The sequence below is a fragment of the Hyaena hyaena genome, unplaced genomic scaffold (genome assembly GCF_003009895.1).
Source record: "Hyaena hyaena isolate Hyena2069 unplaced genomic scaffold, ASM300989v1 scaffold_80, whole genome shotgun sequence".
Classification (NCBI taxonomy): domain Eukaryota; kingdom Metazoa; phylum Chordata; class Mammalia; order Carnivora; family Hyaenidae; genus Hyaena; species Hyaena hyaena.
The window spans coordinates 3,171,568-3,197,973 of record NW_024080712.1 but is presented as its reverse complement, the minus strand read 5'-3'; the positions used below and the strand labels follow the sequence as shown (position 1 = coordinate 3,197,973).

The 26,406-nt window shown below is 40.0% G+C and overlaps 1 protein-coding gene across 6 annotated transcripts in view; it reads right to left on the bottom strand.

Annotated features, from left to right (window-relative positions):
* TXLNG (taxilin gamma) overlaps nucleotides 1–23,742 on the bottom strand; it is a 52,800-nt gene extending 29,058 nt beyond the window's left edge. For 3 of the 6 annotated variants that reach the window (XM_039233908.1, XM_039233911.1, XM_039233912.1), the window contains exon 1: nucleotides 23,596–23,710. In XM_039233908.1, coding sequence (XP_039089839.1) covers nucleotides 23,596–23,697 — 102 coding nt within the window. In that variant the 5' untranslated portion in view covers nucleotides 23,698–23,710. Of the gene's footprint in view, nucleotides 1–21,076; nucleotides 21,187–23,444; nucleotides 23,501–23,595 lie in introns of those variants that run through there. The other 3 variants (XM_039233909.1, XM_039233907.1, XM_039233910.1) reach the window with 3 other exon arrangements.
* Between the last annotated feature and the right edge of the window lie 2,664 nt (nucleotides 23,743–26,406).

Here is a 26,406-nt window from a genome sequence, read left to right as displayed (position 1 = left end):
AAAATGGGTGCTATTAATATCATCTTTCCCAACTTATAAAGAATAATTTTTATACTTATCCCCTGAAAACTATTAGCATAAGAATGGGCTCATTAAATCACAATATTGGTTTTAAATATTGATGAAACTCTGTTAAAAGATAACTAAAATGGAAGACTGCGATCTCTAACACATGACAGAATTTCTCAGAAGTGGAACGATAATAAAATCCACATAGTACCAGAAAATGTTTCGTTAGGCCACACTAAAAATATAATAAGCAAGCAATTTGCTGGAAGAAGAAGGGGCAAGAATAATTTCCAACAAGGAAAACCTGAGGCCTCTCCTAGGATCAATTTTAATAAGAAGGGTACCTGAGGAATGGAATTTGTTAATTTCTAGTGTTTCAGTTCTATTAGTGATTTTTCATAACCTTTATTGAGATATAATTCACATATTTTTCACCAATTTAAAGTGTGCAATTCACTGGTTTTTAGTATATTCATAGAGTTGTGCAACCACCAATCTTAGAATACTGTTGTCAACTCAAAAAGAAACCCTCCCGTTACCCCCAGCCTGAGGCAACTAATCTATGGTGTCTCTACAGATGTGGTTATTCTGAATAGTTCACATAAATAGAATCATCTAAATGTGACCTTTTGTGTCTGGCTTCTTTCACATGTTGTAGTATATTATCTCTACTTGATTTCTCTTTACTGCCAAATAATATTCCATAGTTTGGATATACCACATTTATCCATTCATCAGTTGATAGGACATTTGGATTATTTCCAACTGGCTATTATGAATAATTCTGTTATGTACATTAATGCCCATATGTCTTTATGTGGACATATGTTTACATTTCTCCAGGGTATATATACCTGGGAATGGAAATGCTAGGGTCATATGGTCACTCTGTTTAATCTTTTGAAGAACTGTGACACTGTTTTTCTAAGTAACTGCACAATTTTATATTCCCAACAGCAGTGTATAAGGGCTCCATTATCTTCACCAACACTTGTTATTCTCCGTCCTTTTGATTATAGCCACTATAGTGTGAAGGTATCTCATCTAACGACTAATGATGTTGAGAATCTTCTCACGTACTTACTGGCCATATGTATACAATCCTTTGGTGAAATGTTTATTCAGATCCTTTACCCTTTATTTAACTGGGTTATCTGTAATGCTATTACTGAGTTGTAAGAGTTCTTTATATATGAAAGACAGGAGTCCCTTATCAGATATATGATTTGCAAGTATCTTCTATTATTTTTCTCTCAATTTTGGAGAATATATATTCTCCAACATACAGGTGCAATATAGGTGCAATATATTCACCTATTTCAACATGTCACCGATTTAATTAAGTTACTCTGGCTTTCAGGTTAAAGGCATATAGGTCAATTACAACTATCATAAACAAAAAAAAGTTTAAAGACTAGAAAGGTCAAAATGTTTACCTAACACAAAATAAGAGCTGGCGGCACTGAGCATAAATAAGGATACTGATCTGCAGAGCACACAACCATCGCATGGTATCCTATTTCATCATTCTCTATTTTTAGTTAATACTATTTTTCTTGTTTTTCCAGACACTCCCCCTTTTACCTCTCCCTGTCACACATATTACATTATCACTTATTTGGTATGCATATCCTCCTGTAGACAGCAAAAACTTATGCATAAAAGGTACTCAAATGCCAATCGATGGAGAGCACAAGGAGTCAAAACAGCTGCTGAAAACAAGCCACAGAAAGTACCTAAACATTACTATACAACTTTGAGAAAAATACCTCTAATACTACTTTAATCTCTAGAAGTAATACGGTATTACATTACAATATTAGTGCAACTAATTTTTATGGATTTTTCACATGTGCTAATAAAAAGACGGACTTTGGCTCTAAAAATCTTTTTTGTTTATGAATAAGCCTAGGTCCAGCTAGACTCTTGAAATAGCAGGCCCCAATTGTTTGTTTGTTTGTTTGTTTGTTTTTTACTGTAAGGACTATTTGTTCAAGAACTTACTTGAGGTTCTGCACTAGGCCACGGTATGAAGCAAATTCTTACGCCAACTACTTTATTTATATTGTAAATTATTTCTCAGCCCTCATCTCCTTAAGCAGAGACCTCTACATCAAATGGCAAATACAACTTCCTACTCTGCTCTGATACCCATTCTGGATGCCTTTCCTTGGGAATAATCGCTGGTATAAAAAATAGCAACAGCAGCTAGTATCTATACAGCAAATACATCTTGGCACTACTGTAAGCACTTTCCTGTATTAACTAACTAAATCCTCACAATAATGTCACAAGAGAGGTACTATTATGATCTCCATTTTACAGATGAGCAAACTGACATGGTAAAGCAAGTACCATGCAAACGGTCACAATTAGTAAATACCAGAGCAAAGATTCGAACCCTGGCAATCTGGTTTCTTAGTCCACACATTTAATCACAATGATATACTGCTTCATGACTACCCTTGATCTACTATACAAACACCCTTATCCTGGCCAGCCATCTTACAGAAATGTATTTATTAATAATGGGTCAAGATGCTCCCCAAATATTGTGTATAAAAACAAATTGCAAAATAGTACACACCACATATTTTATATACACACTTGTACATTTATGTGTGTATATACATACACATAGAAAGTGCTGGGAGGAGGAGCACCTGGCTGGCTCAGTTAGTAGAACATGCAACTCTTGATTTCAGGGTTTAGTTCAGGCCTCATGCTGGGTGTAAAGATTACTTAAAAAGAAAATTAAAAGAAAAATAAGAAGAAAGTGCTGGAATAAAATACATTTATATACTAATAATTGTTATTTTTATATAGTATAATTATGGGTGGTGCTTCTTTTTCCTTCACTAGATTTTCTAGTATTACTATAGTCAATTTTTATTCCTCTTGAAATTGAAAAAATTCAAAAACTACTCATGCTAATAACATTGGAAGCACCATAGAACATATGTAAATGTTATTAAAATTTCTACACACAGTTATTTAAGATAAAAATTAATTTGGGAGGCACTTGGGTGACTTAGTCGGTTAAGCCTCCAACTTTGGCTCAGGTCATGATCACACGATTCATGGGTTCAAGCCCTGCATCGGGTTCTGCGCTGACAACAAGTAGCCTGCTTCAGATCTTCTGCCTCCCCCTCTCATGCATGCATGTGCGCGCGCTCTCTCTCCAAAAATAAACATTGGGGTGCCTGGATGGTTCAGTAGGTTGAGCTCCCAACTTCAGCCCAGGTCAGAATTTCAGTTTGTGGGTTTGAGCCCTGCATCGGGATCTCTGCTGTCAGCACAGAGCCCACTTTGGATCCTCTGTCCTGTTCTATGTCCCTCCCCCACTCTCTCTCTCTCTCAAAATTAATGAACTTTTAAAAATAAATAGTGGCCTCTGGGTGGCTCAGTCGGTTAAGCATCCAACTTGAGCTCAGGTCATGAACTTGCAATTTGTGACTTCGAGCCAACATCAGGCTCTGTGCCGACAGCTCAGAGCCTAGAGCCTGCTTTGGATTCTGTGTCTCCCTATCTCTGTTCCTCACCAGCTCACACTCCACCTCCCCCTTCACCCCCCTCAAAAACAAAGATTAAAAAAATTTTTAAATAAACATTGAAAATTAATTTTTTATTTAACACAAATGGATACTCAAAGAATGTTAAGACCCACAACGCAACAAAAATGGGCAAACAATATGAAACAAGAAATCACAGAAAAGAAAATACAAGTGGCTAGTAAACATATACTTAACCTTATAATAAGAGAAGTGTAACTTAAAACTATCAGATACTGGAGCGCCTGGGTGGCTCAATCAGTTAAATATCTGACACTTGATTTTAGCTCAGGTCATGATCTCATGGTTTATGGGATCAAGCCCTGCATCGACTCTGCACTGACAGCATGGAGGCTGCTAGAGATTCTCCCTCCTCTGAGCCCTCCCACTCACGCTTGCTCTCTCTCAAAATAAATACACATTAAAAAAAAGTATCAGATCCCATTATTCACATCAAAAACTTTGACCACACAGCATGGGAGAGGGTTAGGTACTGTCAAGCATTCCTGGTTGGGGGACAAATTGGTTTAACAACTAAGTAGTCCAATTCTAGGCAGGGATTGTGTGAGAAGGGGGACAAAAGGAACTTTCTGCGGGTGATGGGGATGCTCTATAATTGATTAGGGTTTGGGTTACAGAGTTGGATCCATTTGTTAAAACTCAGCACGTACATACTTAACATGGCTTTATGGGTAAAAGGGACCAATAAAAGGACAAATGAAAAAGTAAAGTATCAACGGTAGAATCTTGGTGATGGCAATATGGTTGTGTCAAATTCTTTCAACTTTATGTTTGAAATTTTCCATACTAAAATGTTGGGGGAAAAATTATGCCATATAGCTTTGACTCGCCAAAATCATTTCTCAATTTCCCCTATAGACAAACCATTACATCTGTGAAATTACATAATGAAATTTATAGGATCAGGATTTATAGCAACAAAAAAAAAATCAGAAATACCCTAAATGTCCATTAATGATGAAATAGACGTTAATAACTTTGTATGGTGACAGATGGCAAACTGCAGTGGGCATTCCGTAATGTACATAAATGCTGAATCACTATGTGGTACAGCTGACACTAATATTGCATGTGAACTATATTTAAATCAACAGGGGCGCCTGGGTGGCTCAGTCGGTTAAGCATTCGCCTTCAGCTCAGGTCATGATCTCCCCACTGGTGAGTTTGAGCCCCACATCAGGCTCTCTGCCATCAACATAGGACCCACTTCAGATTCTGTCTGCTCTCTCACTGTGCCTCCCCTGTTGACGTGCGTGCTCTAATAATAAACTTTAAAAATGAAGTAAAATAAAATGACTACATACACCCTACCAAAATAATGGGCTGGCTAGATCAATGTGGTACATCCATACAGCAGAGTACTATTCCATCTATTAAAAAAAAGAATAAGGTAGTTACATAATTACTAATCTGTAAGGATAAGCTGAAAAGGGGGGGGAAAAACACCCTGTACGGTGTGCTGTATGCCACAATTTGGGGGTGTGGGTGGGTGGTGGTGGTACAAGTTTATCAATGAGAATCATATACAATCTCTGGAAGGATACAAAGAAACATACTTAAGGGGAGATGGCAGGGAACACAAGGCTTTCACAGCATGCCTATTTTTATCTTTCAACTTAGGGATAAGTTACCTTCATAACTGTTGTTTTAAAAAAAAAAAAAAAAAGCCAAGATGAATAGAGTTCTCCAACATAGTACCTATCATTAGGAAAAACCAGGAGGAAATGTTTATTGAAATTACAATTTCAAACGAAACCGAAACAATAGGTAGTTTCAAGATAAATTTCTATAGGAACTTCTCCCTGAAAATCACCAAACATGAGCTATCATTTTCATTTTGTTCATGAGTCTACAGTCATGAGCAGTACACATAGTTCTTGTAGCTTTAAAGGCTCTAGGGGCGCCTGGGTGGCTTAGTCGGTTAAGTTTCCGACTTTCGCTTTGGTCATGTTCTCTCGGTTCGTGGGTTTGAGCCCCGCGTCGGGCTCTGTGCTGACTGCCAGTTCAGAGCCTGGAGCCTGTTTCGGTCTGTGACTCCCTCTCTCTCTGACCCTCCCCTGCTCACGCTGTCTCTCTCTCTCTCTCCTAATAAATAAAACATTTAAAAAATAAATAAAATAAATAAAATAAATAAAAAATAAAGGCTCTAGAGAGGGCAGGTCATTCCAGTGTTTACTGGAGTCCTAAACCATAGCAATCCTCCACCCCAGCCACTCCCCCCCCAACACCCCCAATCAAAGGATATGTTTCTTAACCTTCCTTCCACTGTCTAAATACTTGGAACTAAGATGATTCCTTAAGTGAAGAAGAGATGCCTTCAAAATGATAGCCACCAGTTCACCAATCATTAACTGCAGGAGCAAATAATAGCTATTACAAAAGATTTTTTGCAAACATGAATACACTGTATCCATCTACTACCTGTGATAGCTTTTTCCACCAATACATTTGAAACTGAGATCACATGGGAATTAAAAGACTAAAGAAAAAAGTATTTAAATTTCTTTCCCTTCTACTCTGTGAATAAAGAAAAAGGTGAACAGTTTTAAAGTTTAAAACTTTCAGTTATGCTCTTCAAATACTGCTGAAGCTTAAAGAACCAGATTTCTTTGACTTATTTTGTTTCAAGCACTTAAATGTTTTTAGTAATGGCGGCTGTTCTTTTAGTAAAACTGGTCTAAATAAAAAACTAAAAAGCAACACCCACATTCACTTCCTAATTATTTCAACTATCATTTACTTAAGTGAGACTGAATGCCTTCAACCAGTGCTAGGCACGTGCTAAAAGCAGAAATCACTCAGTCCTTGCCACTGAAGGCTAAGGTGGCCCTTCAGAAGGAGCAGGTGGGAAAGACTGCACATTTATACATTTTCCTGAGGAGCGATCCTTAGCTAGCCTCAGGTTCCCAAAGAGTCTTGGAAAAATTTACCAAGTAGGCAAAGTGAACCTTCAGAACCTGCAAGTCCCCTTACCCCATTTAACCTTCCCCTCTGAGAGGTGGGTCTTATTGTTCCCAGAAAGGAAAATGAAACTTAGTGAGTTAAGTAACTTGCCTACGATATTAGAATAAAAGGAGCTCGCAAAATTCAAAACCAGGTCTGTCAAAATCAAGAGCCTATGTTTTCTCCATTACACAACTTCCCTCACTTCATACATTAGCCTTGAAAAATCAAAGGTCAAACACAGCTCTCATGTAGTTATAAGCCTAAGACATTACATGGATGTCTAAAAATATATAGCATGCTAGATATTACTAGGGTGAATTTAGGAAAACACTGGGAAAAAGCTTTTAAGATTTTTAACAGTGATTAATTCTGGGACTTAGGGAGGTGAGACAGGACTAAGTTAGGGGTAGGAATATCTTTAATTATAACTGATTATTTAAGGCATTGAGGTTGTTGTTATTTTACTTTTTTGTGTCTTAGGATAAACTAAATTATGTCTAAAAATCTCTTCAACCCTAGGTGTTTAATAATTCACCCTAAGAGTCATCAACAACCCAACAGGAACATGAGGACAGGAGTACGTGCTTGGCAGGCTCAGTGGCGGCCAGCAAAGGAAGAACGGCAGGAGAAGATCCTGAAAGGTACCAAAGATCCTCTAGCTCTCAAAGTATCAGCTATCAGCCTTGGTTGCTTTTTAAAATATGAACCTTCCTCCTAAACACATCCAGTATTTTGAGAAGCTTTATACATTTCCAAAGACAAAGTTTACAAACTTACTAAAAATGTACATTCTCATGTGGTTTTTAACTTTTTTAAATAGGTGAATGGAGTTGGTGGGCATTTCATGTACTTTCTAAATTAGAAAAGTGACTTTGGCTTTATACAAGTCATTTAAAAGTTTATATAGTAAAGCTATTTTAGTCTTTAAAAGAATTATTCTGGATAGCAAACTTTTCCACAGCGTTAACACTCTATCAATCATTCATTTCAAAATTCTGTTTCAACCATTCTGGACCAAAGCCTTTAAGATATGTATTACATAACTTGATACCTCCTTTAATGGTTTTACTGTGTTAGAACAAAGAAATGAAAGGGTTTTAATTTTTTTTTACTATTTTTATTTATTTCTAGGAGACAGAGAGACAGCGTGAGCAGGGGAGAGTCAGAGAGAGAGGGAGATACAGACTGTGAAATAGGCTCCAGGCTCTGAGCTGGCAGTCAGCACAGAGCCCGACGCGGGGCTCGAACCCACGAACCGCGAGATCATGACCTAAGCGAAAGTCGAACGCGCAACCAACTAAGCCACCCAGGCGCCCCCCCTTTTTTTTTTATTTTTTTTATTTTTTATTTTTTTATTTTTTTTATTTTAGAAAGGGTTTTAATTTTTAACAGATAAAATGATATATTATCATGCACTAGAATATAAGTATATTCTGGTGTACGTTTCCACAGTGTGCCTATGTTAAGACAATAAACTCCTAATATGTCAAAATAAAAACTCCCAGATGAGACCTTATTTTTACCTCAGGCATGAAATACTTGTCTGAGAATTCCTAATTATATAGCACTGTCTTCCAAAACAGATCATGCAGAACCATATATGGGAATTCACTATATTTTTAAAAAATGGTGTCATTTCAAATTGGTAAAGAAAATAAATAATTGGATTGCCTGGGTAGCTCAGTTAGTTAAGACTTCAGCTCAGGTCATGAGCTCATCACGGAGTCCGAGCTCCACATCAAAGCCAGCTTCATCAGATCCTCTTGTCCTCTCTCTCTCTCTCCCCTACTCACTCTCGTGCGTGTGCTCATGCTCTCTCGCGTGCTCTTTCTCTCGCGCGCGCGCATACGGGAGAATAAAAAAATAAAAACATTAAAACAAAAAGAAATCAAACAAATTTCACCAATAAGACCACTTAAAAAAAAAATGAAATTATTTCAGATCTCTCCCAAACCATTTGGGAGAAAAAGAATGATATCCTGTAGCATCCCTCCAGATGTACCAAGACTGAGAAAATAAAAATGAAAACCACAAAGAACTAGAAGTCCTAAGTAAAAAAATTTTTTCATAATCTTGGCATGGGAGAACCCTTTCTAAATAAACCAAGAAGCACAAAAGTTATTTTATTTTTTAAAGGACAGGAAGATCAATTTACTAAACAGTAACTGAAAACACTGTACCAGCCAAAAGGCCACATTTACATGGGCCTCAAATGAATCAGAGACCCAATTTGCAAGAGTTTGTGAACAAGCAGATCACAGTTAAAGAATATATTTAACTTCATTCATAATAAAAAGAAATACAAATAAAAACATAAATCATTTTTAATCTACCACAAAACAAACGTTAGTGTGGGCAAACATGTCCCTCAGTACAGTCCTGGGGAGTCCGAATTAGCAGAGTATTCGTTTTGTAAGGGTATTTGGCAGTAACTATCAATGTCTGAGTACACATTCACTTCCACCTAGTGATTCCATGGCTAGTTTATTCAAAAGACATTCTCAAAGGCAAAAAAGGCTATTCACCAAATTACTAACTCTTACCATGCAAAACGACCTGTCTACCAGTAAGGAACTGGTTAAATAAAGAACACTCATCCATACAAGGTAAAACTGCAGCTATTCAAAAGAATAAGGACAGATCTCCAGGGGCACCTGGGTGGCTCAGTTGGTTAACCATCTGACTCCTGACTCACAGTCATGAGATCGAGCCCCATGACTGGCTCCACCTAAGTCTCTCTCTCCCTCTGCCCCTCTCTCTTGCTCTAAAATAAAGGAATAAATAAAATATGAAGAGATCTCCAAGATACAATTAAGTAGGGAAAAAGACAAACATCTAGGGCAGGATGAATGTCTAAGTTTAAAAATGTATTAATGGGGCGCCTGGGTGGCTTAGTCGGTTAAGCGTCCGACTTTCGCTTAGGTCATGATCTCGCGGTTCGTGGGTTCGAGCCCCGCATCAGGCTCTGTGCTGACTGCCAGGTCAGAGCCTGAAGCCTGCTTCGGATTCTGTGTCTCCCTCTCTCTCTGACCCTCCCCTGCTCACGCTGTCTCTCTCTCTCTCTCCTAGAAATAAATAAAACATTAAAAAAAAAAAATTTTTTAAAAATGTATTCATATATAAGCCAGTATATTGGTAAAAATTTTCTCTGAGGATATCCTCAAAATTGTTCGCCATGACGGATTGGTGCTGAGAAGCTGGAAATGAAGACTTACTTTTAATTTTATACTTTTTGGTTCTATTTTATTTATTATGTGAATGAATGTATTACTTTAAGGGAAAAAAAAAATCAATGAAGTTGACTGATTTAATTTTAATTTTGGGGTGACATCACAGTATTCTACATGTTTACACTTCTACCACTACATCCCAAGATCAGGTCTAAAGATTGCAAGAGTTCCTATTTCATGTCATCTTTTCCCTTCACCCTGCTCTACACCTCTGGGTCTGTCCCACTACATCTTTATACACACATCTTCTACTGAATTATAGAAGGAAGATCTACCAAGCATGAGGTTTTGTTCTTATTTCCTTCTTAAAACAATTCTGAAAATTCGAACATCTCATTTAAACTTGGCCTCAATTTAGAACTATGGCTAGGACATCTGACAAATCACTTTGAGTTAAAAAAAAAAAAAATGTTTAGTCATGGATAAGTGTTCACAAGTGGAATCAGATGGTCAATCTCTCTTCAATGTACACAGATACAAAAACCTCAACAAGATATTAGCAAGGGGTGCCTGACTGGCTCAGTCGGAAGAGACTGAGAAAGAGAAAAACCTTATGATTTCACTTATAATGTGGGATCTAAAAAACAAAACTCAATAGATACAGAGAAAAGACTGGTGGTTATTAGAGAGGAAGGGAGTTGGAGGTGGGCAAAAGGGTAAAGGAGGTCAATTGTATGGTGACAGATGGTAAATAGACTTATTATAGCAATCACTTTGTAGTGTATGCAAATGATTATTACATTGTACATCTGAAACTAATATGTGATGCTACCATTTTACCTCAATTAAAAATATCTAACTTGACTGAAATATATGGAACTTACAAAAGAGGATTAACATGATATACATAAGGCTAAGTTCTAAGTAAAGCAAGGAAAGAATAAACCTAACATTTACTAATTATTATATGCTAGACATTTTAAATACATTATTTAGTTTAGCCTTACAGTTCTAAGATTGTGAGAATGTCACCCCGTTATACAGATAAACTAAGGAGAAAGGTAGGAAGAGGGGAAAAGCCCATTATTTCAGACCTGCATTTACTGAGCTTAGTATGGAAGTAATGCTTCTGTGGCAGATGTCCTAAAGAATCACATGTGAAGTTAAGAATCCTGACGAATACCCAAGTGTTTCCTGACAAACAAAACATGGTATATGATACATACACTAGATTATTTAGCCTTAAACAGGAAAAGTTTGGCACATGCTAGCACATGGATGAACCTTAAAAATACCACATTAAGTGGGAGCACCTGGCTGGCTTAGGTGGAAAAGCATGTGACTCTCGATGTCAGGGTTTTGTAGAGTTGTGAGTTTGAGCCCCAAATTGGGTGCAGAGATTACTTAAATAAACTTTAAAAAAAAAAAATCATGTTAGGTGAAAAGAGCCAGACACAAAAAGACAAACATTGTATGATTCCATTTATATGAAATACTGACAGTGGTCAAATACACAGAGAAAAAAATAAAATAATGGTTGCCAGGAACTGGGTCGGGGGAATGGAATACAGAATTTCAGTTTGGGAAGATGAAAAAGTTCTGGAGATGGATGACTGTGTCTACGGCCATACCACCCTGAACGCGCCCGATCTCGTCTGATCTGGGAAGCTAAGCTGGATCGGGCCCGGTTAGTACTTGGATGGAGATGGATGATTGTGTTGCTTGCACAACACTGTTAATGTAATCGATGTAATTAATGCCACTGAACTGTATGGTTAAAATGGTAAATTATAGGGGCGCCTGGGTGGCTCAGTCAGTTTAGCGTCTGACTCTTGATTTCGGCTCAGGTCAGGATCTCACCAGGATCTGATTCATGAGACCTAGTCCCTGCTCTTACCGAGGAGCCTGCCTGGGATTCTCTCTCCCTCGCTCTGCCCCTCCTGTGCATGTGTGCACACACGCACACATACACTCTCAAAATAAACATTTAAAAAATGTAAGTTTTATGTCATGTATATTTTAACACACACACGAATCATGATGAATGTATTTTGCTTTAGAATGTTCTTCAAGCCTTTAGCAAATAAAACATATTGGCCATTAGGAATTAAATGAAAAAAAATTCTGGTTGCTAGGATTACTGAATCGCTCCATTAGCAAGATAAAGCAGTTGAGTCAGTAATAATTAGGATTCCACATTCCTCGAACAAGTCTTAGGAAAAGGGCCAGGAAAAATAAGCCTATTCTCTTCTGATAGAATGGTCTTGGGAAACATAGAACAAGGAAAAGCAGAGCCCACTTCTGATAAAACTCAGGGACGGTGGTTCTCAAAGTATGGTCCCCGTGAACCCTTCACAGAAGTCTGCAAGCTCAAACATAATTTTCATAGTAATACGGAGATATATTTGTCTTTCGGTGTTAACATTTGCACTAATGGTAACAAAAACAGTAAAGAATACCAGTGCTGGCTCCTTAGAACAAAGTCAGTGCAGTGGCACTAAACTCTAAGTCATCATTTTCTTCACCACCATATACTCAAAGCTGGGGGGGGGGGAGCATTTTACTTAAAAATGCCCTTGAGGAAGCAGTAAAAATTACGAATTTTTATTAAATCTCAACCAATAGCCACACATCTTATCTGTGTGAAGACACATCAAGTATACATAAAGCACTTCTGGTGCACACCAAAGCAGGACAGGGATCTTGAAGAAAACCACTAATGCAGTTGCTTGAATTATAAGCCCAACCAACAGCTTTTTCCATCAATCACCTTCTTTTTCTTTTTTCTTTTTCTTTTTTTTTTAATAAAGATAACCCATGCTTGTTTATTCAGACTTGGGTATTTGGCAGACATAGTCTCCAAAATATATATATACTAAGCCTGTTACTTCAAGGCAAACAATGGACAGTATTCATTGCCAATGATAAAACTGAATTTTTAAGCAAAATTTAGAATTTCTGAAAACTATCCGCTACCATGAGTTTGACAGCTTCCCAATACTTAAGACTTTTCTGTACAACATAAAGAATGTAGTTAATAATATTGTACTAACACTGTACAGTAACATATGGAGACTATACACTTAAGGTAGTGAGCACTAAGTAATGTATAGAATTATTTAATCACTATGCTGTACACCTGAAAATAATATAACATTGTTAAAAACAAAGATTCTCTAGAGGACATCAGTGGTGATACTTAACATGATTTTGATATTATAGAACAAAATGTGTCAACATTTGGAAAATCAACACAATTTGGTAAACCAATGTTTGTTTTCAAATGACTAACAGATGATGTTTACAAAATGATGTATGGGGGGAAACATCCATTCAAAGTGCAAAACACACTATTAGATTTTAATATAGCAGTACTAAAAGTTCAAAAGGATTTCAGATCCCACACAGGCAACTAACCTTCAAGAATTACTAACTGCCAGGGTGCCTGGGTGGCTCAGTTGGTTGGACATTTGACTCTTGGTTTCAGGTCAGGTCATGATCTCGAGGTTTACAGGACTGAGCCCTGCATCGAGCTCTGCGTGGAAAGCACAAGGCCTGCTCAGAATTCTCTCTCCCTCCCCCCTCTCTGTCCCTCCTCATTTTGGCACACGCACGCACACACTCTCTTGGTCTCAATAAAAACATTAAAAAAAAAACTACTTGCCAAGTTTTGGTGTAATATCAAAGAATTTCTACAAATGTCTAAAAAAAACTATTAAAGCACTCCTCCCTGCTCCAACTACATATATATGTGTGGCCAGACCGTCTTCATATACTTCAACTACAGTGGCATATTGCCATAGATTGAATCCAGAAGCAGATGTGAGAATTCAGCTGTCTCCTATTAAGCCATTCATTAAAGAAATATGCAAAAACATAAAACAATGCCATTCTTCTCACTTAAAAAAAAAAAAGATGTCTTGATTTTTTTAATTCCCTTCATCTATTTCATCCATTCCCCCACCCACATCCCCTCTGGCAACCACCAGTTTGTTCTATTTAGGAGTCTGTTCTTTTACTTTGGAAAATCAACAATTTTTAATTTTCAAAACACAGGCTAATATGTGGTAGGCAGCTTCTGTCATGGTTCCCAATGATCCCAGCAATCCTCCTGGTATTCACAACCTTGTATAATCCCCTCCCCTTGAATGTGGGCTAGACCTAGTGACTAAATTCTAATGAAGGGCACTAATCTGGCAAAAGTGAGGAGATGTCACATCTATGGTTATGTGACAAAAGACTGCAACTTCCTTCTCTCTTGTGCTAACACTCTTGCTCATTCTGATGAAACCAGCAGCCACGTTGTGAGAGGCCTATGGAAAAGCCCATGTGGCAAGGAACCAAGGGAGGCCTCGAGCCAAGAGCTCCTGAGGAACTGAATCCTGGTAACTGAGTGAATTAGGACATGGATCCGTCCCCATCAAGCCTTCAGATGACAAGAGTCCATGAGATCCTGAAGCAGGGGACCCAGGTAAGGCACACCCACATCCCTGACCTATAGAAACAGTGAGATCACAAATGTTGATTCAAGCACTAAGTTTGGGGGTGATTTGTTATACAATCGATAATAATTGGTACAACATTACTTCATTTTAAATGAGTAATAAAATATCTAATGTACGAAATACTAGCTGTAACCCACAAAAATTCCTTGGGATTCTCAAAAAAGATCCTGAAGCCAAAAAATGTGATAACTACATACAGTCCTGGCTGTGGTGGAACAGGAATAGAGACAGACTAAAAGGCCAGCTTGGTCAAATCACAGTCTAAGAGGGGTCCTTATCTTGGCACCCTTAACCAAACAGATCCATCTCTAGGGAATATGGCCCTATGGAGAGGAGTGCCATTTCCTCTGGCTCATTCAGAAACCTCTCCAACAGTACTTGATACACTTCTCCTCATTTAATCTTCAGAACTGCCTTAACAGGCAAGTATGACGAACAAATAGGCTCACTTGGTAAGGTAATTTTAACTAGTTTGTTTGGTCATGAACCTAAGGGCTTGGAAAGCAGAAACAGAACTCTTAGTTTTCTCTGTATCATTCCAGAGAATACGTTCTTCCAAGGTTATATGAAAAATAAATGGGAGAGTCTGGCTGGCTCAGTAGGTTGAGTGTCTGACTTTGGCTCAGGTCATGATCTCATGGTTTGTGAGTTCAAGCCCCACATGGGCTCCCTGCTGTCAGTGTGGGGGCTGCTTCAGATCCTCTGCCCCCCCCCCCAGTCCTTCCCTGTTCACACACTCTCTAAATTAAAAAAAATAATAATTTTAAATAAACGTGTTGGGGCACATGAGTGGTGCAGTTGGTTGAGCATCCAACTTCAGCTCGGATCATGATCTCATGGTTCATGAGTTCGAGCCCTGTGTTGCTGTCAGCATGGAGACTACTTCATATCCTCTGCCCGCCCCCCACTCCCTCTCCCCTGCTTGCTCTCTCTCAAAAATAAGTATTAAAAAAAAAAAAGGGAAACACTTCCCAATTCAAAAAATAAAATAAATGTGGTGATAGTCACACAACTCTGAATACACCAAAAACCACTGAACTGTACCTTTTAAGTGGGTGAATTGTATGGTATGTGACTTATACCTCAATAAAGGGACTATCCAAAAAATTAGTAAATTAAAACAGGAGTAAAGTCAGAGAAATGACAAGAGCTCAGAGAAATGACAAGAGCTCTGAGGAGGGATAAAAATTGGGAGGCAAGAAGTCCTAGGAGTTGTCCCAACTCCTAATTTTTGGCAGCAAAAGGCTCCAGAATGATCTGTCGCAATACATTAGGAAGACGGGGAGCACGTGGAGGCATTAATAGGTAAATGAGAAAGGGGGAAACCAGTGCTGAAGTTAGAATGAGGGAACCTGATTTCCCCCACTGGTGAAGAAGCCAAGAATGAGCAAACATGTCCGGAAAAGGTCTAGTTGTGACACAGCTTCTTTAGCCTTATGGCCTCTCTTGCGGTAGTATTAGCATCTACAGTGGTAGGTGCTGACATCTATATTAGACCATGCATACCATTTGCCTTTTAAAACAAGGACAATGGCATTAGATTTCACATTTAACTTCCATGGCCATTTATTTTATAAAAAATAAAGGATGCTGGACTGATTTGTAAAATCACTTCTATCTCTAAGACTGTAATCCAACGATAATTTACAATCTGAGAGATACCTGCATTAACTTAAACACCTATCTAGGCACCGAAAGCTATCAATCAGGAAGCCCTAAAATTTTATTGCCCAAAGCTACTAAAATATGCTTGGACCTGACCTATTTTGCAGAAGGGTAGGGGCTGGGTCACAAAATTAACATCTTCAAGCCACAGACTCCTAAAAATGTAAAATGATCTCCTACTTTTAATGGAACACCCCATCCCAATTTTTGAAGTCACATTTCACCAGCTCCACGTGGACCAACCATGATGCACCTCTGAACATCAAGCTATCTCTTTTTTCTTGTCCTCCTTACCCAAACCACTTCAGTTCTTTGTTAACACTGTGCTGTGTGGACTTTAAGACAGGTAATTTTAGGGCTAAGCACCAGACTCCTTATCTCAGTTTGTGACATCTACGCTGAGCATGGAGCCTCCTTCGGATTCTCTCCCTATTTCTCTGCCCCTTCCCTACTCACACTTGCGCAGTCACTCTCTTTCAAAATAAATGAACATTTTTTAAAAAGACAGGTTGTCGGGGCGCCTGGGTGGCTTAGTCGGTTAAGCGTCCGACTTTCGCTTGGGTCATGATCTCGCGGTTCATGGGTTCGAGCCCCGCGTCGGCTCTGTGCTGACTGCCAGCTCAGAGCCTGGAGCCTGTTTCAGTCTGTGACTCCCTCTCTCTCTGACCCTCCCCTGCTCACGCTGTCTGTCTCTCCTAGAAATAAACAAAACATTAAAAATAAATAAATTAATTTAAAAAAAATTTTAAAATGTTTTTTTTTTTTTTTTTTAAGTTCTCTCTAAACCCGCTTTCAATTTGTCCAAATTACAGGGATACTTTTGCGGGGAATTAAAACATTCATCTTTATCATTTATCGTAAGGTCGACCATGAAACCTGTAAGGCTCAAAACTTCCTAGATTACAAAAGCTTTTCTATACCCCCAGAGACCCAACCACTTTTCATAATTTGTTTTCATTTAGCAAAAATTATTTCTCTTTTCACCCACCACCAAATTTTGCTTACATTCAACAAGGTGGATGTTTTTATTTTCTATCCTTGAGAAATGTGTTGAGAGCACAAGACACATGGCATACGGGTAACAACTTCGGAGCCCCAAAAGTCTGACCTTTGAATATACCACTCACTGCTTCCTATGTAGCCGCGAGAGTGGTCAACCTCTCAGTTTCCTTATCTGTAAACTAGGGATGTACAATTTTCTACCTTCCAGAGTTGTAAGAAGATTAGATATAACCAATACAAACTGTAGCATACCGAACTGTTAAAATAATATCTGAGTAAGGATGCATTTGCAAATTAGGCAAAATGCCTACATTCTCGCTTTTAATATTGCCCGCACGTCAACCCATAAAATCCTTAGTGAAATGTGCTTCTAAGCTACTGGCACATCTTCCTTGCCAAACTATTCTACATTGACCTTTCTGAAAGTAGGGAAAGAAAAAAAGTGAAAAAGTGCTATTTTAGCAATATTACTTATGGCAGGTTGTAGAGTGGCAAGTTGGGGATAATGGGGGGCATTCTGGGGACATTTTGGAAATGGAACACAGAATGCAAATCAAAACCCTGAGCAATAAATGCTAAGGAAGTTATTTTGAAATAACATTTTGATAGCACAGGAGGACAACACTGAGCATTTTATTTATCTTTTCTCTCAAGTAATAAAATTTAAGTAGTTAAAAGTACCAAGAGAATTTCAACTAGAAAATAAACTGAATCATAAAAATATACTTTCAGGGGCGCCTGGGTGGCTTAGTCGGTTAAGCGTCCGACTTTCGCTTAGGTCATGATCCCGCAGTTCGTGGGTTCGAGCCCCACGTCGGGCTCTGTGCTGACTGCCAGCTCAGAGCCTGGAGCCTGTTTCAGTCTGTGACTCCCTCTCTCTCTGACCCTCCCCTGCTCACACTGTCTCTCTCTCTCTCTCTCTCCTAGAAATAAATAAAACATTTTTGAAAATCTTAAAAAAAATAAAGTTCTTTAAAAAAATAAATAAAAATAAAAAATAAAAATATACTTTCAGGGTTCAAATCCTTAAAGGGTCACCTGACCTATTTTTATTCTCTTCTGGAAATGCTCCACTTGGGAAAAATTTAAACATAGCTAATTCTCAATGTTAACAAATATTACATTAAGTTTATATGTTACTTTATACATTTAAAATACTGTCACATCTGTTATACTAATTGAAAGTTGCTGACAATCAGTTTAGAACCAAACAAAAAGGAACTGAGGGAGAGGGAAAGGACTGGAAGAGGGAGGAAAAGGTAAAGGAATTTCTTTGGGATACTAGGTTAAAACCTGCTAGGTAAGCAGAAACTGTCCACAAAGGAGGGTAGATCAGTTACACAATTATGTATCAACCCTATGCCAACTTCACCAACTCTGAGCTATGTTATTTAAGCAAGTTTTTTGTTTTTTGACTGAGCCTCAGATAGCGTATCTATACACCTGGGGATACCACCCACTCTGCAGACACTAGAATGTAAGCACATTTTAAGTGCCCAGCACATTGCAGGAAACAGTGAAGACTCACATTTCTTTCCTTTGAAACACAACTCTCTGTAAAGTATAAAATCTGAACAGAACATCTATTGAAAAATCTATTATAGTGAATCCTTCTGCGAAGAATCCCACACAAAAGCAAATCATAATACACTGTTTTACGACATCTAGATTTGACATATACATTCCTCCATAAAATTTCTCTAATCAACTGGATGGATGGCACTAGAGGGCATTATTGTAAATGAAGTCAGACAGAGAACAAAAAAATACCATGATTTCATTGTATGTGGAATCCAAAAAAAATAAAAAATACAAATAAACAAAAAGCACGAACATATCCATAAGTACTGAGGACTGCCAGAAGGCAGGTAGTGGGGGGATGATGGGCAAAATGGGTGAAAGGAAGTGAAAGGTACAGGCTTCTGGTTATGGAATGAGTAAGTCACCAGAATGAAAGGTACAGCATAAGGAAAACAGTCAAAGCTATTGTAACAGCACTGTATGGTGACAGAGGGCAGCTAAGCTTGTGGTGAACACATTAGACTTGTTGAATCACTATTTCAGGTACACCTGAAACTAATTTGACACTGTGTATTGATTATACTTCAATTAAAAAAAAACTTCTCCAGTCAAGACCAATACAAATGAAACACATAAAATCCAAAACACCTTCCAGTAACATAGTAAATAAATGTGGCATATTATGATCTAGAAACATGGTATTACTAAAGAAACTTGCTATATCTGTTCGGCTCTCAATACTGCTTTGCCTCTTTGGTTCCCCTTGAAAACTGAATTTACCAAAGTTTGATAATAGACAACAATGTTGTCATTAGAAGATCACTTTGATTCTTAATATTTAATCTCTGTGCCAAAAGAGTGGAAATTCAAATCCACAAATGGAGAGAAAAACAAGATAATGAAATGGTTTCTTCCTACCCCACACTCTTGCCACACCCTGACTGGACTTCTCCTCATTTTATCTACCACAGAGAAATTCTGGGAAGAGAGAAGAATACAAAGGTCGGAAGATGGATGTACAAAATTAATAGCACACTAAAAGCAAGAGAAATGGATCTTTCATATATTCTCCCTGCCAGATCAGCTAAAATTCTACCCGCCCAGTGCCAGTACTGTGCTGCACACTTTACATCAACTCTTCCTCTTCACAACAATCCTGTGTGGCAGGTGTTGGCATCATCATCACTTTACCACTGATGCAACAGAGGCTCAGAGAGATTGAGAAACTCACCCAAGCCTGCACAGCTAGTAAATGGCAGAGAGCCAAGAGTCTTGACTCCAAAATGCATACTATTCACCCACTAGTACAGTACTAATTACCACAGTCTAGATGAAAGGGTATTGAGTTCTAGATTCGGCTTCATCCCTTGGGCAAATTACTAGACCTTGCTGAGCAGTTTGTCATCTTTAAATGAGGGCAATTACAGCTGCCCCAGCCTTGTCCATAGCATCCAGTAATGCTCAAAGAGTTAACATGTGTGCTGTAAAAATTATGGGGCACTATGCTGATGTAAGATTTTGCTAATCTGAGCCTTGGTTACATACCTTTATCCTTCCAAATGGTTTACCGACCTAAAAATAAGTTTAGCAGCAGTTAAATAATCTTTAATATTCCAAAGCAAAAATCTAGTATTAGGAAAAAGAAAAACCTCCCTTAGACATTCTGGAAAAATGCAAAACTATAGAGATAGGAAGATCAGTGACTGCCAGTAGTCTGGGGGGAATAAAGGCAGGGATATATAGGGAATTTTCAGGGCAGTGAAAACTATTCTGTAGGATACTATAATGGGGGATACAGGACATTACACATTTGTCAAAACTCTCGGAATGTGTAACATCAAGAATGAACCTCAATGCAAATTATGGCCTTTAGTTAATGGCAACGTATTAACATTGATTCATCAATTCTAACAAAAGCACCACATGAAAGCAAGATGTAAATAATAGGGGAAACAGCGTGTGTGAGGGAATGTACAGAAACTCTGTAATTTATGCTCAATTTTTCTGTAACTTAAAACTGCTCAAAAAAGAGTATTAAGTTTTTAAAAATTCAACCTTATAAAACAAATTCTATACAGAAATTTAGAAAGTAATGAATGATCTTGGTGTTCTAAAAAAATGCCCAGATTACATGACAATGTATATCCTTTTTAGACCAATGTTGTCGAAGAGAATTTTATGCCACGATGTAAATATTTTTGATCTGCTCTAATACGGTAGCCACTAACCACACTAGCTACTAACCACACTTGAAATGTGGCTAGTATACGAGGCACCTGGGTGGCTCAGTCGGTTAAGTGTCCGACTTTGGCTCAGGTCATGATCTCACGGTTCATGGGTTCAAGCCCCGCGTCGGGCTCTGTGTGGACAGCTAGCTCAGAGCCTGGAGCCTGCTTCGGATTCTGTATCTCCCTCTCTCTCTCTCTGACCCTCCCCTGCTCACACTGTCTCTCTCTCTCTGAAATAAATAAAACACTTTTTAAAAATTTTAAATAATTAATTAAAACATTTAACTTAAAAAAATGTGGCTAGTACAGATGAGGAATGGAATGTTAAATTTTATTTATTTTCTGTTAACATTTAAACTACCACATGCAGCTAGTGACTATCATATCAGCACAGTTTTAGATAATTCAAGAGATTCCCTAGAAATGTACTAGTATTAACTTTAGAAGAAAAGAGTTACCTTAAGAGACTATTCAATGGATGTAGTTATGAAACAATGACACAATTAACTGAGCTGGTGAAGAATGACTAAGTAGATGGTCCAAACAAATAGGAACCAATAAAGCCCATCTCCAATTGTTTTTCACTTTCAGTCCCATAATGTAACCAAAGTGACCAGTCACTTTTCCTTTAATTCTTTCAAAATTCTGAAAACATTCCAGTTAGTTAAACATCATTAGTGCTTCCTGAAAAATAGGATACAAGTCAAGTTATAATTAGGAATATTTTTTCAAGTTAGTAACCCAGAGAAATAAAAAAATTAAGGGTCATAAACAAGTGATTTTTGCAGACACAAGATAGTCTCCTATTTTTTTAAACAAAAATTCAAAAACTAATATTTAATTGGGTGTTTCAATTCCATGTCATAGTCCATTGGAAATCAAAAGGAAAAATGATGCCCAGAAAAACATGAGCAAAGAAAAAAAGGTACAGGAGATTATTAAACAAAAATGAGACCTTACAGACACACATGAGTATTCATATCTAGCTATTACCCAGAGTGCTGCCTCAAAGGGTCATTACCTCTTGGTCATTTAAAATGCTAGTTGAGGGGCGCCTGGGTGGCTCAGTTGGCTAAGCATCCGATTTCAGCTCAGGTCATGATCTCACGGTTTATGGGTTCGAGCCTGACATCGGGCTCTGTGCTGACAGCTAGCTCAGAGCCTGGAGCCTGTCTTCGGATTCTGGATCTCCCTCTCTCTCTGACCCTCCCCTGCTCACGCTGTCTCTCTCTCTCTCTCTCTCTCAAAAATAAATAAAACATTTAGAAAAAAACAATTTTAATAAATAAAATACTAGTTGATTAAACCTCAGTTCCTAATTCAGACTTCTGGTCCTAACCCCAGTGGCACAAAAGGGAACTTATGCCCTCAACTGCAGTGGCTTTTTTTTATCAGAGTCCTCCCCTGGGAGACCTATGAAATCAAACAGGGAGATTGGCTCCCCACTCTCAGGGAAAAAACGAAGCGTCCAAAGTGACAGTTTTGAATCCCTAGAGTACATTCGGTCCACAGCTTCTTTTCCAGCCCTTCAAGTAGTGGATCTTTATTTTACAGTACAAAGAGAGGGAGAGAAAGACAGATAACTGAGAAGTAGTAACACCCTTATGCAGAGGGGTATGAAAATACCTGACCGTAGAAACAGGCCCCCAAAAGCCAATTCTTGACGCTGTGCGCAGATGTAAGCCAAACCTTTGTTCTCCTTTTTCAAGACGGTAAATTGGCATTAGAAAAATATTTCGTAACTTCACACAGGAGTGATTTTTGAGAGTATTCAAATATGTAATTAAGAAATATTAAAATAGCCCTGAGTGATCAAGCAGGACGTCCAACAGGTTGAACGTTTCAGGAGGTTCAACTATAAGGAAAGAGAGACAGGGTTTCCATCTTTCCAGCGCCTAACCGTGCGGATTTCCACTCCTGGGCCCTGAAAGCCCTGTACCCCATTTGTTGTGCAATCTTTATCAAACTCCACCCACTGACTCCAGAACAAGTGGAATTCTCCCATCTGAAGGTCTCGATTTCCCTGTATCCAGGGAGACACTGAAAACTCCTTGACGTGAGTCAAGTAAGGCAAGGGGAACGGTCCAGCCTGCCTCCGAGATTATGAGAGACCAAAGGCCAGGGTAGGGGAGTCGCTCAAGTTTCCGTCACCCCCAAAAAAATAAAAAGAAAAAAGGGGAGGAAATAAAGAGCAAGAAGGGGGAGCGAGGCAAAAATAGGAAGGCCGGCTATCACGCGATGCTGCCCCCAACTCTACGGGACCCAGGTCCTCCAGCATCGTCTTCCCATCGCTGGCTCCACGTGTAACCAGGCCCGCGGCGCCCAGAGACGAGCCCCGGGGCCGGGAACCCAGCGGTCCTTCCAGCCCCGCGGCGCTCGCCCGCCCGCGCAGTGGCGGGGAGCGCAGAGGGGGCGGGGGAAGCGGGGCGCAGTGCAACCCCGGCTCCCGCGCGGTTATCTTACTGCGCAACAGCCTCGCCCGCGCCGCCCGGGCGCACCCCGCAGCGCGCCCAGCGCACCTGCCCGGTAAGAGCAGGGCCGGCCGGTGACCCAGGCAGCCCCCCGACGGCAGCGCCCAGCGCGGAGAGCACGGGAAGCACGGAGAACACGCCGAGGGCGGGGGCTGAGAGAAGGAACACCTGGCGCCGGGGGCTCCGCGGCGCCGGCCGCACGTGGCTGTCACACCTGGTGCGCCCCCGCCTTGCACCCCCTCCCCCTCACACCGGGCTGCGCCCCCTGCCCTCTGCCCGCCTCTGCCGCGCGCCGCGAAACCCCAACCATCGCTCCCTCCCACCCCATCCATCCCGGTCCCAATCCCCCCCCTACCTGCTCCCACTGTCGTCACCCCCGGGAGAGAAAAGGGCCGGATGTTCGTCCTGTGGCTAAAGGTAACCAGACAGAGTGAAGATGTGGACCCCGAAAAGGCTAGCCTGAGCATCCCCCGGCCGGCAACAACGCGGCCGCCACCCAGACTGACCTTCTGCCGCGGGCTGCGTCGCCGTCCGCCCCGTCCGGTTTCAATAGCCTCCTCGGCGCCGCCGCCTCTTCCCCGCGCTGCCTCCTCTACCCGCGTCGCCATGAGGTGACGGCAGCAGCCAAACAAGCAGCCCGACAAGGGGCACGGAACCTTTCAGGGCCCCCGCGCCCCGCCTCCGAGCCCCCACGGCCAATTGCCGCATGAAAGACTTGCCACGTGACCGGAGGAGGTTGGCCCCCGAGGGGTTGGAGCGGGACGGAGGTGGGGAGCATTGAAGCCTGGGCTGGCTTCTGCAGGGCCGAAGGGCGAACACAGGCCGCGCGAGTCTGCGCAGACAGGGAAAGGGACTCTGAAGCGGACTACAAGTCCCAGCGGGCTGCGCGGCCACGGCTCCCAGACCCAGCTCAGGATTGGAGCATTAGGCGGCGTTCTGAAACGGGGAGACTCTCCACTGGGCTGCGCAAGCAGCCTACTGGGACTTGTAGTTTTCTGGAATCGATGTATCAGTACCGGAAGGTACTCCTTATTATCCTGAGGGAAAAGTTTAGAAATATTCCAGTGTTTGGGAGAGAGCCGGAGTGGGCGCACGTTGTTGTGTCTTTATTTCTGTTGCTCCTCTTCGGAATTCAGCCTAAATTATTTAGGGATAAGGGGAAATCGTGACTTTCGAGACGGGAGAGATGGAATGGCTTTCAGAATGTGAGGTCTCTGGCTGGGACACCTGCCCCGAGTCCTGCTGTTCCACCAGGGCTCTCAGCACCGTTTACCTGTCCCGAGTGCGGGTCGGTGGCTGCGCCCTATTCACCTTGGCTGAACCGCCCGGTCTTCTAGCACAGTTCTCCACACTGAGTCGGCGCTTAATTCATGACATGTTGAATGTATCCTATTTTCTCTGCTAGTCGGTTCGTTATTGAAATTTTTAAACAAATTAGGTTTGCTGAATCGATTCTATTTTCTTGACAGGATTGGGGCGGGGGCGTGCAGTTTTGCTCAGGAATATTCCCTGTTTCCATCTGATGGATCTCTAAGGACCGAGCCGCTGAAAGTCACAGACCGTCATGAAAATTCTGATATATTAAGTAACTCATTACGAAAATTTGTGTAAATCCTTTACCATTTTTTATTAGAGTTGAATACAAAACAGTGGTATCAGACGCTAAAAATTAATAATATACCTGAGAGTAAATTTCAATATTGTGGAAATTCCATCTATGAATTTTAATTATTTCTGTAAATTTGGGGAAAGTACCTGTACTTTCTTTCATGGACAGAATACCTCAGTCCAGCTTTGAGATTTCAAAACTAGAGCAGTAGATAACGAACCGATACCCAGATTCTATGTAAAGCTGATGGTCTCAGCCACCATGCCTCACCTTAAAGATAAAATTCCCAGCAAGATGCATAATAAATGTGTGGGTAATGCTTTTTCAAACCTGTTCAAGGAGTGGAATGTCAAAATGCACAGTAGTTAAATTATGGTACAATAGAACACCATGCAGCTACTAAGAATGATCAACATTTTTTATATATGACCTAGAAAATATACATAGCATAGTGAGCTTTAAAAAAAAAAATTCTAGGGGTGCCTGGGTGGCTCAGTCAAGCCGCCAACTCTTGATTTCCGTTCAGGTCATGACCTCAATTTCTTGAGATCGAGCTCCGCTTGGGATTCTTTCTCACCCTCTTTCTGCCCCTCTCCTGCTTGCGCTCTCTCTAAATAAATAAACTTAAAAAAAAAAATTTTTTTTTAAATAAAAATTCCAGGGGCACCTGGCTGGCTCAGTCGGTAGAACATGCAACTCTTGACATCCAGATTGTGAGTTCAAACCCCATGTTGGGTGTAGAACTTAAAAAAAAATCCAGGGGTGTCTGGGTGGCTCAGTTGGCGAAGCATCCAACTCTTTGATTTCGGCTCAGGTCATGATCGTACAATTCATGGGGTCCAGCCCCACATCAGGCTCTGTGCTGACAGTGAAGAACCTACTGGGGATTCTCTCTCTCTCCCTCTCTCTCTCTGCCCTTCCCCCTACTTGTGCGCTCACACACTCTCAAAATAAATAAATAAACATTTTAAAAAATTCTATTTGGAAAGGGTCGGGGATGGGCAAAAGGAGTGAAGGGGAGTGAGAGAGGGGTACAGGCTTCCAGTCCTGGAACAAGTCACGGGAATGAAAGATACAGCACAGGAAATATAATCAGTGGTATCGTAACAGCACTGTATGGTAACAGACTAGCTAGCACAGCATGAATGTATAGACTTGTCAAATCACTATATTGTAACATGAAACTAATGTAACATTGTGTGTCAATGATACTTCGATAAAAATATCCATTTGTGTAGAATTACCTGTATGTTCATAAAGAGTTATTTAGAAGGATATTGATCAAAATGTTAATAATGTGTTTACCTGGGTGGTGAGATTTGGAAGTATTTTTATTTCATGGTTTTCTGTATTGTTTGAGTATAAGTATGTGGGGAGGGGGGGAAGTCAGTAATTATCTTTGCTAAGAAAACAAAGGGCACCTGGGTGTCTCAGTCAGTTAAACGTCTGACTTTGGCTCAGGTCATGATCTCACAATTGGTGAATTCAAGCCCTATATCAGGTTCTCTGCTGTCAGCATGGAGCCTGCTTGGAATCCTGTCTCACTGTCTCTGCCTCTCTCTCTCTCTCAAAACTAAACAAACATTTTTAAAAAAAGAAATAAAACAAAAGAGCTATGTAAGTGACCTCAAGTCTTAAAAGATGAAAAATATTAAATTGTATTTATTTTATTTATATATGCTCTTATTTCAAAAGGGATTTAGGTTGC